The sequence below is a fragment of the Dermacentor albipictus genome, chromosome 4 (genome assembly GCF_038994185.2).
Source record: "Dermacentor albipictus isolate Rhodes 1998 colony chromosome 4, USDA_Dalb.pri_finalv2, whole genome shotgun sequence".
NCBI lineage: Eukaryota > Metazoa > Arthropoda > Arachnida > Ixodida > Ixodidae > Dermacentor > Dermacentor albipictus.
This window is the reverse complement of record NC_091824.1, coordinates 138,359,189-138,374,519: the sequence shown is the minus strand read 5'-3', so window position 1 is coordinate 138,374,519 and position 15,331 is coordinate 138,359,189. Positions and strand designations below refer to the sequence as shown.

The 15,331-nt window shown below is 43.0% G+C and overlaps 1 protein-coding gene across 1 annotated transcript in view; it reads left to right on the top strand.

Annotated features, from left to right (window-relative positions):
- LOC135895802 (uncharacterized) overlaps positions 1 to 13,738 on the top strand; it is a 41,316-nt gene extending 27,578 nt beyond the window's left edge. The window contains exons 18-29 of the mRNA XM_065423979.2: positions 135 to 187; positions 440 to 536; positions 1,437 to 1,553; positions 3,462 to 3,550; positions 4,257 to 4,402; positions 5,618 to 5,730; positions 5,809 to 5,950; positions 7,511 to 7,671; positions 8,682 to 8,773; positions 9,928 to 10,071; positions 11,830 to 11,992; positions 13,557 to 13,738. Of these exons, the coding sequence (XP_065280051.1) occupies positions 135 to 187; positions 440 to 536; positions 1,437 to 1,553; positions 3,462 to 3,550; positions 4,257 to 4,402; positions 5,618 to 5,730; positions 5,809 to 5,950; positions 7,511 to 7,671; positions 8,682 to 8,773; positions 9,928 to 10,071; positions 11,830 to 11,992; positions 13,557 to 13,634 (1,395 nt within the window). The 3' untranslated portion in view covers positions 13,635 to 13,738. The remainder of the gene's footprint in view (positions 1 to 134; positions 188 to 439; positions 537 to 1,436; positions 1,554 to 3,461; positions 3,551 to 4,256; positions 4,403 to 5,617; positions 5,731 to 5,808; positions 5,951 to 7,510; positions 7,672 to 8,681; positions 8,774 to 9,927; positions 10,072 to 11,829; positions 11,993 to 13,556) is intronic.
- Positions 13,739 to 15,331: the final 1,593 nt, after the last annotated feature.

Here is a 15,331-nt window from a genome sequence, read left to right as displayed (position 1 = left end):
TCGATTAAATACCACAGAAGTCAGGCGGCTGCCATAAATGAGTCAGTTGGCAGAGGCTTAGGATATATATGATAAAGATTTCTCACGAGCATGCGCTCGCAAGTGTAAACAGGTGTGCTTGTTCAAACTTTCAGCCCATGTGCCACCTTGATTCTGAAAGATACCAACGATATGGAAGGGTTTTCGGGTGAGTTTACTTCCAAATGTGCAACCTTGCCAATTAGTATTATTATTATTTGATCACGTCATGGTTTGGTGCTGTGTGTGCTTATTTATACGGGTGACGCAAAAAAACTGCTCCCGAGAGCCTATAGGCTCAGCAGAAACGTGAACCCAGTCATGTCGCGAGTAGCCGAGGGCGATTGTTCTTTAACAAAATGGATGCAATTTTCGATCGTATTGTTATGATGTTTACTGACACACCTCTTGTTATCCGTAGCACCTTCGAAATGGGAAAGGCCGTTTTGTTTGTCGGAGAGGCAGAACTGGTCAAGCAGGTCCTAGTCAACGATTTTCCATCGCTTACCAACCGAAGGGTGTGTATAAACGTGGTCAGGCTGTCACAGCCTGTCAGTCTGCCGATTTGTTTTCGTTTTTTTTTAGCCAATCAACTGTATTGACTACGCTCCCACATTGGAAGAAACAAAGGCGTTGATTAGGCCCATTACACGTGCTAAATAAAAGTGCACCGCTGTTCACCCTTGCCATACTGTAAACGCGGTTGTGTTCGCAGTGCCAGAAGACGCAGAGACGAATGTTTTTTAGCAAGTTGCCAAAATTTTTAGAGTTCACTGAGCCAACCTTGAAAGTGGAGGGTGTCTCCAATACAGATTCATGCTGCAGGGTCTCGCACCCTCCACTTGGTTGGTGATCTTGCAGCTCCGGAACACGAACCTCTCGTAAACTTACGTATGGGTCCCGAAAGCTGCCCGTGTTCTTCCGGAAGTGCCGTGGGAACTTATCGGAAAAGCACGTTCCGTATAACTCTCATCATGACCCTTAAACAAAGTCTTCCGAAAGCTCTCGCAGTGCTTAGCCGGCACCACCGTATACATATCAATAATCGCGCAGGATCACTCGACCAGAAATCGTGAGAGAGAGAGAGAGTGGGAGAGAGAGAAGGAAAGGCAGGGAGGTTAACCAGACTGAGTCTAGTTTTCTACCCTACACGTGGGGAGGGGAATGAGGAGTGAAAGAGAGAGAGAGAGAACTTAGGTTTAGGATGTCTGTAGTCGGGCACTCAAGTCTGTTGCTTTCAGGTAGTGAAAAAGCGCTCGAACTGCTCTCTCGCGCAACTAGGCTTTGGCGACATCTCATGGAATAGTTCGTTCCATGTTTTTCTCACGCCCTTTCTTAGAACTTCATTAGTTTAGAACACTTTAGCTATTTAGTTCAAGTTTATTGCCTGCTTCCTAATTGAAATTTCCCTTTTGCAGACCGTAAAGTTCAACCACCCCGTGCTGGACAACATGATGAGCATGGTGCCCTTTGAACGATGGAGGGATATTCGCATGCCGGTGGCGCACGCATTCTCCATTGGAAACGTGAAAAAGGTCCCACATTTGTTGAATTATCGTTTGCAGGTTCTCAAATGTAAATTGAAAATTCGCTGAGATCAGGGAGCTGTAGCTACCTTGTGCGTTTCTAAACGAAAGTCTCTGGATATTTTGCAGCCGTACCTGACCTTATTGTTATTTCAGTGTAGTGCAGTTGCAACCTATTTAAACCAAACCGTTTTATGTAAGGTGGACATATAAATTGCCGTCAAGCAGCGAATAGCTGTAAGAACGAGCTAAAATAGGCAGCATGGGTCGTCTAAAAGCAGTCGAATGCATGGATACACTATCATACAGTCAATCTATAAATCCTGATTTCAGTAAAATATAAAATGTGTATACGTTCACACAAACTGCTCAACAGATGGGACGCAAGGAAAGGAATATGTGATGCAGTTCGTAACAACGAATTCGCACCAACTGCCTCGCTGACAGTTTTACCATGTGAGCTTGGGACATTACATTTCCCTTTACGTTTTGGGAGGAAGCCATCTTTGTTAAGAGTTGTAAAAAAAAGCGTTGAACATATCAGGGGTGCTATAACGTAAAGCTATTCCAAAATTTTCTATTCCAATTCTGTTATCAGTCCCCCAAGATTGGTCAAAAAATTTTCGGGCCACTCCCCCTTCACTTGTCTCTCACGCGACGTCACGAAATCCCCATCTGATATGATGTGCGCACACTGTTTATGCATGATTAGCCCGAACGAAATAAAAGCAATTATTTCTGATTCGACGCCTTTTTCGCCATAATACTCTGCCATTGATCAAACGTTTTCAGGCTGCGCCCATGCACTTCGCTTCTATGTCACGCGACGTCACAAAACCACGAAAACCTATTGCGTCAAAGTGACGTGTGCGCGTTAAAAGCTCATTAATATGCCGAACAAAAGTAATTTTTTTCCGAATAGCTGGAGGCTGCTGCGTTCCGAAAGGAATAGAAGATGGCTGTCCGCTGATTGCGCTGGCACTAGCTACTCGGAGCGGCCGGGAAGCATGAATTCATTTGCGAATATTAAACACTTTTTCATGTCTGTATAACGTTATCGAGCCCTTTCGGCACGTATACGACATCACTTTGCCAACTCTTCTTTGCTGAGGGTCCAACCTCCCGTTGGACGCCGCCGCGATTTTCGACCAGCCACCTCAAGATAAGTAAGGGGAAGCGGGTCAATCGCAGACGCCGGCACCACTTTCTTCATCCAAATATCTGCTTTCACTTTGCTGGCTCGGCTCTATTGAAAGCCTCTTCACTTGAGTGTGCTCCTCGCCTCTTTTCAGCCAGTTCTATAGAAAAATCTGCTCGATGTAGGCAATGCTATTAGCTTTGAAAGAAAAAAAAATAACACCTCCTCTAAACGAGGACCGCGTTTGATAGGGCTTTTCAAACGCTGCTGTTTACGTGCCCGATGCTTGCGTTGGTGGTTACGTAAATTTGACGTGAGGGGATCGGAATAAAAACAGATTGGAATAGTTTTACGTTATAGGGCCTCAGTCACCGCATTTGACAAGAGCGCTGCCTTGCTCTCAGGATTAAAAATTTTGGATTTTACGCTACTCTCGTTTTAACGGAATAGGTAGTTGGGCGAATTTATCGTAGTTTTATGTTTTATGCACGCTTTATGCATGGCTGAAGTTGCAAAGAAGCTTTCCGAATGTCCCATGACAACTACGCGTCGCCGCAGTGTAGTAGCCCGGCCAACATGTAAAACCCCGACTAGGCTATGATGTTACCACGTTTGTATTCACAAATATGATAACGAGACATAATTTGTCGTCCTTTGACATGCCGCTTCGCGCATTCGACGCGACCGTGGCGTAAGTGCAATGCTGGAAAGTGTGGAGCATGCAGCCGCGTTATTTTCGAGATCGCCGACTCAAATTTTTTAACCATGTTCCTATGCAGATGAATTCTTTGATAGAAGACTGTGCGTTAGTAACGGCAGATCACCTGAAGAGAGCGGCGTCGAGTGAAGAGGACATCGATATCAAAAAGTTGAGGATTTTGTTGGCTGGAACGCCTCTTTTGTTTTCCAGGCTCCTTTACAGTTCTTAGCAAGGAAGCGCCGATGGCAGAAAAGTAAATACTGTGTTTTGGTTGCGTGATAACAATTCTCTTGGTCAATTATTTGAGACATCTTACTGCTTACTGCAGTAATACACGTTTACTGAAAACTATTGACAGCGCCAAATGACACGAACGACACGGAAAAGATACACGGGCAAGTGCTGTGTGCCTTTTCTGCGTGACAAGGCACACACTGTGTCGTTCGTGTCGTTGCGCGCTGTCAATAGTTTTCAGTATGGATTACCAACTTGTCCTTGTGTTTCAGAAGAACGGTACGTTCTTCTGAAACACATTTATTGCTTGTAGGCGCTTACTTGCTCAGAAAATGAGCTTGGTTTCTGTTTTTTGTTTTGTTTTAGTGACATTTAATTGTGAAGACATTTTATATTTGACCAGTTTTTTTAGATGCATAACCGCCACACTAAATGAATAGAGCTGCCGCTGCACTATTGGAAATCATGGCCACTTGGGCAGCATTTCTTGTATTTGTTTTTTCGTTATGCGTTGCTTTAACCCCTAGCATAACGCCTTAAGAAGGGGCACTGAATCTACTTGCGCGTTTCACCCCTATATGGAATTGACTTTTATAGTGTTCTGTCCCACTGTCGTTTACTTTTGATGCTTACATTTCAGGTTCTTTGCGAACTACACGCTGGACGTGGTTGCAAGGTGCGTTTTCGCCAAACGGATAGACTCTCAATCTGACAGGAAAAGCGACTTCGTCGTGCAGTCAAGGCAGGCTCCTTCAGGGAGCGTTACGCCGCGTATCTTGATGCACTGTAAGTCTGGACTGCTGCTTGTTTCTCATTTTGTCATGAGACTACAACCGAAAGCGCTTTATGCTTCGTTGCTTCAGTTTGCTTGATTTGAAAGCTTGTTCATTCCATTTGAGATCGCGTGCACAAGAACATATGATTTGATTTGCAGAAAATTAAATCTTACGTCATTCAGCAGGCGGACTTGGGAAGCTTTTCGTTTGTGTGATATCTCGGTCACTGGCGGCGCCTCGGCAGTAACTTCGTTAAGCATGCCGTTTCACTCTCCACGTTACACTAGGCGTCCTATAGCATAAAAATGCCCTTGCGAGTGCGATGGCCCACGTTTCACTGATCACGTGATTCCTGAGCTTTCATTGTCAGTTGTAAAAAAAAGAAAAACCCATTTCCCCGTGTTTGACGTGTTTCGGTGAACTATGCCCCAGCAGCAACGACAATTGTGCAGTAAAGCATGTAGGGTGTAAACTGTCGCATGGTACCTCTGTGATCACACTTCAGCGTAGAGGCTGACAACGTGCACTCCGCTACCCAGGCTCCCTCTGGCGTGAAAGCTCAGCGTATGCTGGATCGAAAGTGGTTCTTCCTTAAGCGCGCATTTCATGGACAGAAGTCATTCATTTCATTGGAACACATGTGTTAAATTTGTAGGCAAGATGAGGAGGAGGAGGAGTGGTGCTTGAAGCGGGCGCACTTAGCCTTGCAAAAGCTGTCGGCAACTGCTTGGCTTGCTCCGCTGCCAAGCATTTGGTGACACCGAACGTTATTTGTTAGAACGTCGCAAAATTGATGCAGTGCGTCAAACTTTAATAGGTGGATCAAACCGTGAAATAGTCTTACTGACAAGTGCAAGTGACATTCTGCTCCCGCGAGGACACTGTATATGCAGTAGAGAAGTGTATGGCTTCCTCTAAAAGAAGTTTCTCCGTGACACTGAGTTGGAGTGTGACTGGTGAGTTTCGAGGGTGACATAGCACTGTGACGTGAAACGCGTGGCGCTCAGCATGTCGTGTCGCGGCTCAAATATGTCCTCACCATTATTGGTGCCTTGTGTCACCGGACGCCCTTGTGTTACGAACTGCCAGATGTTACCAGATGCCTTGTGTTGCCGGACTTATTTCAATGTTCTTCAGACCTTACAGTACTTGCTAAATGGCGTTAAACTAGAAACAAGTAAACGTAAAATCCTCGCTGCTTAATGTGTGCCTTTCTATATTTCAGTACTGTTTCCGTTCATAGCAAGAGCAACTGGCCTTCTTCCGCTCAGCCCAAGTGTATTAGCCTACTTCAGGAGCATAGGCCAGAATATAATCAAAAGCACGGAGAAGGAACCAGTAAGAATGTGTTGAAAACCTTAGAACCAAGTAGTTGTGCTTGTTTCTTACATGTGATCTCCTTCCTTCCTTTCCTAGCAAGATGAGAACTTTCTTCGTTTGTTTCTGAACCCCCAAGAGAAACCTGAAGAAGCACAGGATACTTCCTTTGAGAGGGACCAGCGGCTGTTCAACCTTGGCTCTGATATGAAGCCAGATGCATCATTAAACTCTCTTCGAAGTAAGGATATTTCTTACAAGCATAACAGACACTTGTGCGAAGTCTTGCGGCTGACATTTTGAATGGTATTATTGAGCAGAGTTATTTCTCCTTCCCCACTTTAAGGTGGACTATTGATTGATTGAAGGGATTCAGCGTCTCTAGGAAACACAGGTGTTACTGTGGAGAACGCCGCGCTAATGTTCACTACCTTTTATTGGCCTTCTTTGAATATGAGGCATAAGTCAGGGCACGAACTGTGAAGAAAGTGTTTGTGCAATTCTATAAGCCGGGTGCAAATGCGTTTTTTTTGTGTATTCGGTCGCCATGAGTCAGTGAGTGAGTGAAAAAACTTTATTTGGTCCACGATAGACGCGCATTCAGTGGCCATAAAAAGAAATTGGGGTAAAGATTGCATTTCGTTCATCACGCAGAAACATTTCTTTTGCCTATGTTCTCTGTAACATCGTAACGTTGCGTATAATTCGACTTCTCCACCTGAACATGAGAAATTAAAGTACGGTAGCTCAAGCCTGTTTCACGCTCATGACGCTGATTATTTTATCAAGGTCGAAAAACCAGCTTGGAAAGCTCGTGGTTGCACTTCACAGCATCAGCATGACGCTCTGCGGCTTTTACATTTGCATGAATTGTGAATTACCCAACTGTGCTAAATAACTTGACATATACAAAAATATATGGAATGACAGCAACTTCCCGAATCAGGATGCGTCACGTCCCACGGTGTCAAAAACATTCAGCTTCATTATATTTTATCACATGGTAATGCTCAAGCGCGGTATTTTTACTGCGACATAAAACAATGCCAAAAAAATTCACAGCAAAAGCCGAGTTACCTGTGATTTGTATTGTGAGCTTGAGCGTATAACTTTGGTAACGCCTGTCTCCTGTCTGTCCGTATGTGGGATCGTTTGTTCCGCGTTAAGTTTATTGAAAGTAATCATTCATCATATAGCTCAACTGCAAGGTCTACTGAATATATTTCAAGCTTCATGTTCCTGTTGTCATTCCCAAAAGTTCATGTTTATTAAAAAGAATTGCTTGAGTAGCAATTAAATGAATGGTTATTATCGTCCCGGAAATTCTTGGGGCAGCTCCGATAATACAGTGGTGCATTATCTGCCACTGGGCTCTGATACACACGTGGAAAAGGTTTCATTCTGATGTGCATACCACTTGTTGATATGCAGGGTGCTGTCATGGGTACGGACAGTATATCACATGTAGTGAACTTGATACCACGTGGATTACATGTATCTGAGGCGTTAATTGTGCTTGCGCTTACTTGTGGTCTTACAGACGACTTTTCACCTTTGCATTTGATTAGAGCTCAAAACATTTTGCACTGATCTAAGGAGGGGTGCAAATTTGATGTTGTGACTTGAGTTCATTCTTCAAATTTCCATCGTTTTTCTTCACAGGCGTCACAAACAGCGAGACAAAGGCTTTCAAGTTGTTTCGAGTGCAATTACTTATTTTACGTAGCTAAAACAAAGACGATTTATCATGTCGTTCAGAAAAGACTCATGTGACAATTATTATTTGTGGCTTGTCTTGCAGAGCTTAATGAAGACCAGGCCATGGCCCAGTGCTTGCTTTTCTTCATTGCTGGCCAAGAAACTACTGCGAGAGCGATCGCCTACACGTTGTATTTGCTAGCTATTCATCCAGACGTACAAACACAGTTGAGGAAGGAAGTCGACGACTGTTTTGCAACTCATGTGCGTCCCTAGTGCGTCCCTAGTAAACTTTGCTTTTAAATAGCATACCAGATCTCTTGTTAGGCTATTAACAATTTTCAAATAATTGCATCTGGCAGGTAGAGCAATGCTAATCCTACAGAATGGCATTTCTCGAAGAGGCGGGCCTTACTCGCACAATAACTCGAAATGCATAACCAACGAAATAAAATAAATACTAATTAAGTTTTCACTAATTATTGTAAGAAATGCATCCTGTGAATTAGCAAGGCCTGTCCACTTGGAACAAATTTTGAAGATGACAGCTGTTTCGAGATACGAGCCGTCAACCTTGTGGTAATAATAACTTACTGTGCTTTTTTATCGAAAGTTGGTTTTACGGACTGAAGCACAACAAATTACTGGAGCACCAATGTATTTCATCGCCCACTTTGGGAATTGATATCTCGAATCTGGTGTCATACAGAGAATTCATTCTAAACGGATATGCCTTGCGAATTCGTCAGCTTCAGTTCGTAAATGTCCATATGTTCCGTAAACTAATTTCCCTAGTCAAATTTCCCTAGTCAATTATCTCTTTTGATTTCTCGTGCAAGTTAATGTCCACATCTTTGAGTAGCTCAGTTCAATTACTAGCACTATGCTGTGTTCCACAGGTGATATTTAAAATTTGATGGTCCTAAAAACAGCGCCTTGTATTAGAAGTTGTAAGGAGCGCTGAGCTTTGTCTAAATGTATTGTTTTTGGTCTAGCAGTGGTTTGATAGAAAAAGAATAGATAAACTGTGGTGTAACACGAAAGTGTCACCATGTGGGATTTTGCCCTTTTCCTTAGCATGCTTTTTTTTTACTATGCAATACATAACTCGCACCAACTGGCACCTGGTTTCATTCGCAAACAACTTTACTTTCTAAGTCGCTTGAGCATTTATTCGTGGCTACGTCACAGGCACAATTGCACGAAAATCGTGTTCAGAGTGAACTCTAAGACGAATAATTTTGAACGCATTTTATGTGTATTTTTCTTCCCAGGGTGATCATCCTGACCTGGAAGCTATCACGAAGCTAAAATATCTGCACTGTGTTATCTCCGAGTCTCTTAGGATGTACCCGCCAGTTATGAGGTTACGTTACTTTCCATTGCATTAGGAAAAAGTGACGTTGCTTAAAAAAAAAAAAACGTTGAAAAGACATGATTACGAGAGAAGAAAAATTGTATTTTCAGCAATGTTGTTTTTTTTCATCAACTTCTCAGTTCGCATGTGATAATTTTGTTAGAGACCAATTCTAAGCATTTATGTAGCTGGCGTCTTTATTGCCATCTGTGGGCACCTCGCCATACATTTTTTGACGTGGAAAGTTGTTCTGGAGCAAAAAAAAAATCATTTTATTCTTCGTAATTGTTTCAATTTTAGAAACACTTATTTGAGAAACAATCTTACTATCCGAATTGGTAACGCCGCAAGGAAACTAAATTGTTTCGATAAGGTAAATCCGTCTGTTTGTAAGTAGTACAGCAGGCTCCTTTTTAGACGTGCACCAAAGAACGTTGAAGATGTTCCTATCAGAACACAGCAATCTCAAGAGAACTAGAACAGTTATAAGGTAAGCGAAGAAACATACGTGAACTGTTTGGTTTATCAGAAAAATAATCGTAGTGGTGTTCTTGAAGAAAGTGAGTATAAAGAAAGCGTATCATCGTTCGAACTTTATGAGTTCTGTCTTTATGCAAACATTGCTATACAGTCTTTGGTTTCCCGGCTATGGTTCAGCGGTCATGAAACCATTTTGATGTGTTTTTGACTGTGCAACACACACGTATTGTTCTGATGCTTACATAATAACGATGTTTGACTATATGTCCGCTTGTAAACAAATTGACGGTGCTAAATAGTTTGCTATAACTATGAGCAATAGGGCTAAATTCCTGTATTTGAAAGCGAGAACTTACTAAGTGGCTGAGCCTGCTACAGGGCGACGTTCGCAGTAAAAGGTAACAACTCCATCGGAGATTAATGTAATTTTTTTATGCAGAATGAAAATGAGTAAACGTAGGCTTCTGCAGTTAACAACTTATTTGCCGATTTTTCTAGGCAATATGGGGAAGAGATTATATTCAAGTAATGTGTTTGCAGTGTCGTACGAAACATAAATTTGCCATAACGCGCCCGTCAATGGCGCATCGTTATCGTGAGTTCCGGTTTTTACTGAAAATAATGAAGAAAAATAAACTTTCAGACCAAAAAATGGGAATATTTCTGCTTCATTTATTTTTCAGACTTGAGCGAGTGCCTTGCTGTGACTACGCGCTCGGAGACAAAGGCGTGAAATTGAAGCAGGATGATTTAATCACGATTCCTGTTTATGCTATGCACCACGACCCGCAATACTTTCCTGACCCCTGGACGTTCAAGCCGGAAAGGTACGTTACAACATCTCCTAATTCCTTGTAAGTACGCAGAGAACAGAATGGTCATTCTACTCGAGCTGCTTGTTTCCATATTAAACCAAATTTCTACCGCGCGCTTTGAAGAGCGCAGTGTCGTACAGCGATATTCTGTATGCACATTAGCTGTTCTGTATGTCATATACCGCACTCACCCGATCGCTTTCAATGACCGTCGATATCAAAGAAAATTGAAATACGTGAGCGCCGTTGGCTACCTTCCGTGACTTCGCACGGATAAGCCAATTAGGCATGCTCGTTTGAATGGCCTTTGATTTCCATGCTTATTGAAGGAGAGCGTTCGACTGCGGTGTTGCTCAGGTCGTGGGCTAGATCCCGGCTCCGGCGGCCGCATTTTGGTGTGGGCGAAACGTAAAAACACCTGTTTACTTATATTTAGGTGCACATTAAAGAACCACAGGTGATCGAAAATCAATTTGGAGTCTCACGCTCCGGCGTGCCTTGTAATCCGATATAGTTGTTTTAGCTTGTAAAACACCAGAGTATAATTCATATTTTTTAAGTCGGAGGCTTTACCTTTTGGGAATTTAGAATTCGGTGCTTAGTTAATAAGGTTGGAAAATCATCCGTTTCGCGCGATGCCTTATAGACAGTGTTTTTCGTCACCGCTCTGGGGCACCCGCGGGTGATCAAAGGGGCACATCCTTTGAGCATATTGTTACTTGTTGATGGGACCTGGAGAAGAAGGAAGAAGCCCCGAATCAAAGCTTGAAAAGCCTTTTTTTATTTTGTTCGTCACTTTCAAGACAAAGTTGTTTAGAAATTGAATTTTTCCAGCTTAGGCTTCCTATAAGTTCTCCACTCATTTTAACCTCTTGGGCAGCTTCGCTAGGGCCACAGCATCGCTTGTACTGCAGTTTACAACTTTATCTGCGACACAAAGCCACTACTGCGGTTAATTTCCTAAAGCGTTACCGTTTATTTTTTATGACTATTATTTAATTATTTAATTATACAATTTGAGTTCTTTTCCTGTCGGCAATTTCTTATTGTCTTGCTAGCAACCATACACACCCATAGTTTAATATTCTAAGTTATAATTTTGTTAGAATGAGATTCACCAAGAAGATATACGACGAAGCTACCTGTTTATCGGCCAATCCACAATAGTGGGTAAACGCCATTACTTGGGAACAAGTGCGAGAACGCGGAAAATGGTAACAGAGAGTAGTTGAAATCTGTGTGCGATTGGACAGCACCAGTTACTACATGTGTGGCACGGACGAAACTAAAACACCTGTTGTGTGATTGCCCATGATTACGAAATTCAAACTTCTTCGGATCACTTTAGGGAAATTAGACGCTGTGTCCTTTAGAGAAGACAAGTTTCTGGGACCATATGCATGGCATCGTGCGTCTGCGATGTACGAAGCCACAAAGGCGTCGCTGCAATGATGCACCAGCCCATGTGACCGCGGTTGAATGACTAAATAATGAACGCTTCAGTCGGTGTGCGTGCGCGCGTGATGTGAACATTTTGTTCCGTTATTTTCTATCGTTTCTCAGTCCGATTTACCGAGGGCAGGGTAGCCAGTCGGGATCAGCCTGGTTAGCCTCCCCGCATTTGCTTTTTAATTTATGTTTATTTCTACTGGCGTTAACCATGCGCTCCGGCAATATTTATCCACGGCTGAATTTTGTCAGGAGTTGCACTTACCTTGTGTGGCTTGCATTCTCATTTGAGCGCTTCACAAGCGTGAGGATGTCTTTCAGGTTCGACGACGAGAACGTCGGTTCAATTAAACCGTACACGTACCTCCCATTCGGTGGTGGACCGCGGAATTGCTTGGCGTTGCGCTTTGCCCTCCAAGTTGTGAAGCTTTCTGTGCTTCACACCATTCGCAATATCCAGGTGATTCGAACCGAGAAAACCAGAGTGAGTACGAGAACATGTATTCTTTGTGGGGATTCGCTTTTAGTGGAGCTGTTTCTTTTTGCTTTCTTTTTTTTGTGGTGAATGTGGGCATTCTAAGAAGGAGCTCTTTGATTTGGACTGTGGTGCCTCAAGTGACTGTAGGAATTGCGAATTCAGGTCTCTTAAGTAAAGAATCATTTGGATATTGAAGGCTATAGTCACCGTTGGCACACAGAGCAGGCATTTGGGTCTGGAGCCTTGCACAAAGCCGATTTCGTTAGTCAAGCTATATTCTGTTTATGTACCCCACATGCAACCATAAAGCTGGCGATTTAGCTCAGTAGGAGCGCTCCCCCCCTCCCCCCCCATCTGTGCATAAAATCAGGAGTCACGAATGAGGAGTGTCATCTAAATCGTGTAGTCATTCGCATAAGTGAAATACTAATTTATTTGGAGTTGGGAACTACGCGCTCCCCTTCTCCTCCCCCCCTCCCCCCACACAAGCACACTTTATTTTTCCTTCAGGAAAAAAACAAACATACATGACGAACTGTACAGCATGGTCTTTTCATGCGTTTGATGCGTTTCTCGACAATCAAAGTTGTCGTTAGCACTTTGTGCTCGTGAATTTATAAACACACAATCAGATACATCCTGAGAGGCCCTGTGTACTCAGACGGAACTTGTGGACTGTAAAAGGATTTATGTACAATGTAACATCGCTCAGAAACAAAAGTACCGAATTTCTTCGTCGAACTCACTCGCTTTCCACATGTACGCTTCTGGTTCAGCACAGACAAACAAATGAGTTAGAGTTACTCGTATAATCTTGCAGGTACGTAACTATGGATAAGACTTAAACGTTGTCACTGGATGCCACGTACTCCCTGAAAGCGAATTGCGCTGTGCGAATTTTCATTACGACCGTGATTTATTTCCCAGAGATGTGTGTAATAATGCGCTTGCGCACGCGCACGTGATGCTTCCGCGCTTCCGATGGTACACCTTCATCCCGCGATATTTCCCTGGCAGGCCTCATTGATGTATCGCTAAGTTGTAGAGCAGTGTCGACGAGCAAACGAATACCTGGATCTGTATCAATTGTGGTCCTGTATGCCTGACGTCTTTTTTTTTTTTTGAAGTTAAGACGTGCCTTTATTAACGATTTTACGAAAATTGGTGCGTTACCCTTGGGACTCGTTTGTGTCGATGTAGGCACATCCGAGCGGCTGAGATTATGTAAGCGCAATGTGGTCACTGCAGTTATTGTTGAGAGGTTGAACAAGTCAAATTGATCTAGTCCCTTGTGCTTCGTTTAGTGTGGTGTAGCAGTTGTGGAGTCATTCTGCTGTCTTCGTATGCGTCTACAACCCACGCAAAAAGAAACACATATCACTGCGCCGCCTTGGCAACGACGTCATGGCAATAATAAAATAAGATGTGCGCAAAATTTTGAAGAGAAAATGAAAAGCAGCCGCGTAATTTAGGGAAAGTCTCACATGAGTTGTCATTTCGAGACAAGTTAACGTTGTCTTGATTGGGCCTAAACACCGCCTTCCATGATCCTATGTAACTTTCTTTTCAGGTTCCCTTGGAATTCAAGAATGGTTTCGGCCTCCTGACTGCGAAAGAAATAATTTTGGGCATAAGAAAACTTCCCTAGCTCGACCGCCATGAATGCGCTCACATCATCTGACACGATATCAACACAATTTCGCCATGCAGCGCTGATCCTCCGCGCGATGTGCAATTAGCGCGACTTTCAACATTATGTTTAAGCCATGGATTATTGCTAAGAATGGGGAGCTGTACGACTGCATCTAGTGCGAAAATAAGAGAAAAAAAAACACCGATTTAAGATCACGACAATGCAGTCCTTTCTTTGACGGCACCTCTGCATACGTTGCCTTTGACTTCATCTCCGGGATTGAGTTCGATATCGGTCTCGACCTCGTTTTCTGGTTGATTTATTTATTTACAAATACTGTCAGTCCAAATCAGGACCAAGGGAGGGGTGGGAAAATAATGATTGTTAAATATACCATACTATGTCAACAAAATAAGAAGAAATAAAAGAGAGAGAATGAAAAGATGAAGCAATGTAATCATGCATCATAATCATCATAATCATAATCATCATAATCATACCACGGTTGCAAATATTCAGAAAGAATAACAAAAACTGTTCGAAAGTTCTCGCGCTTACAACAGGTGTTGGAAGACAATCCCAATCACGGACTGTTGAAAGAAATAAAAAAAGGAATATTTGTAACAATCTTTAGAAAAATGGCCTTCCTTAACGGGTCTATTGTGTTTATTACGCACAATTCTGGACTTTGTCCAATTTATGTACAGATAACATAAAATGTACATAACTTACGATTTATGTACTGACTAGGACTAGCTTATTAATGATAGAATAGAAAAGCTGGTGTCCTTTTCCTTTCTTTCGAACACCATGTAGAGGCAGGTTTACTTTCTCATAGAGCGGTGTTACTGCGTCTTGCCGCCTATACTGTGAGAAAATAAAGCCCAGTCGGCGTGTCTGCACTTTCTCCAGTTTTGACACCGATTCTTTGTGATACGTGTCCCAACCGTTGCACACATACTCTAACAGTGGGCGCACAAGCATCTTATAAGTTGTCAGTCTTGTGGCCTGGGTACAAGCTGCCAGTTTTTGATCCAGCCTTTGACCTTGATTTCATGGCTGACTACGCCGGAGACACTGGACAGCTGGCCAGTATTAGGACAGTGGTCACAACTGACGTATACGCTAAAGGCAGGTAAAGCGTGTTTGCTTTCTGCGGTCTACGCGCCAATGAGCTATATGTGCCTTGTGCCGCTTTAGAATTTCTTACGCCAGTTTCTTGTTCCCCTACTTATATTTCACCCTCCCTATATCTTTAAATCACACTTCCCGATTCCCCTGTGCAGGGTAGAAAACCGGATATTTTTTTTTTACCGGGTAAACCTGTTTACCTTTCCAGTCTTCCTCTTTTTCTCTCTGTACAAGAAATGAGAACGCACTGCGAATGAAAAGGCTGCTCATAAAACTGATTTCAATGTGAAGCACAGCTACACAGTTGAATAGCTGTATCTGTGCTTCTGCTCCGCCTGTTGAAGATATTCTTAATTCGTGGCGTTTTGCGACAAACACTTTTTTTTTTGACCGAGAGTAATACCGCTCCACTTTTGATTGCGATTACCAAGCCCGATCTGAATGGAAATTCACGACTGCAATTGGTTTCCTCGCTCAGATTGTGCAAAGGAGCCAATCACGACCGAGAAATTCGATCCGGTTCTGGTTGATCGCGATCAAAGGTACGCCGGGTGACACCTGTATGACACATATACACGTAC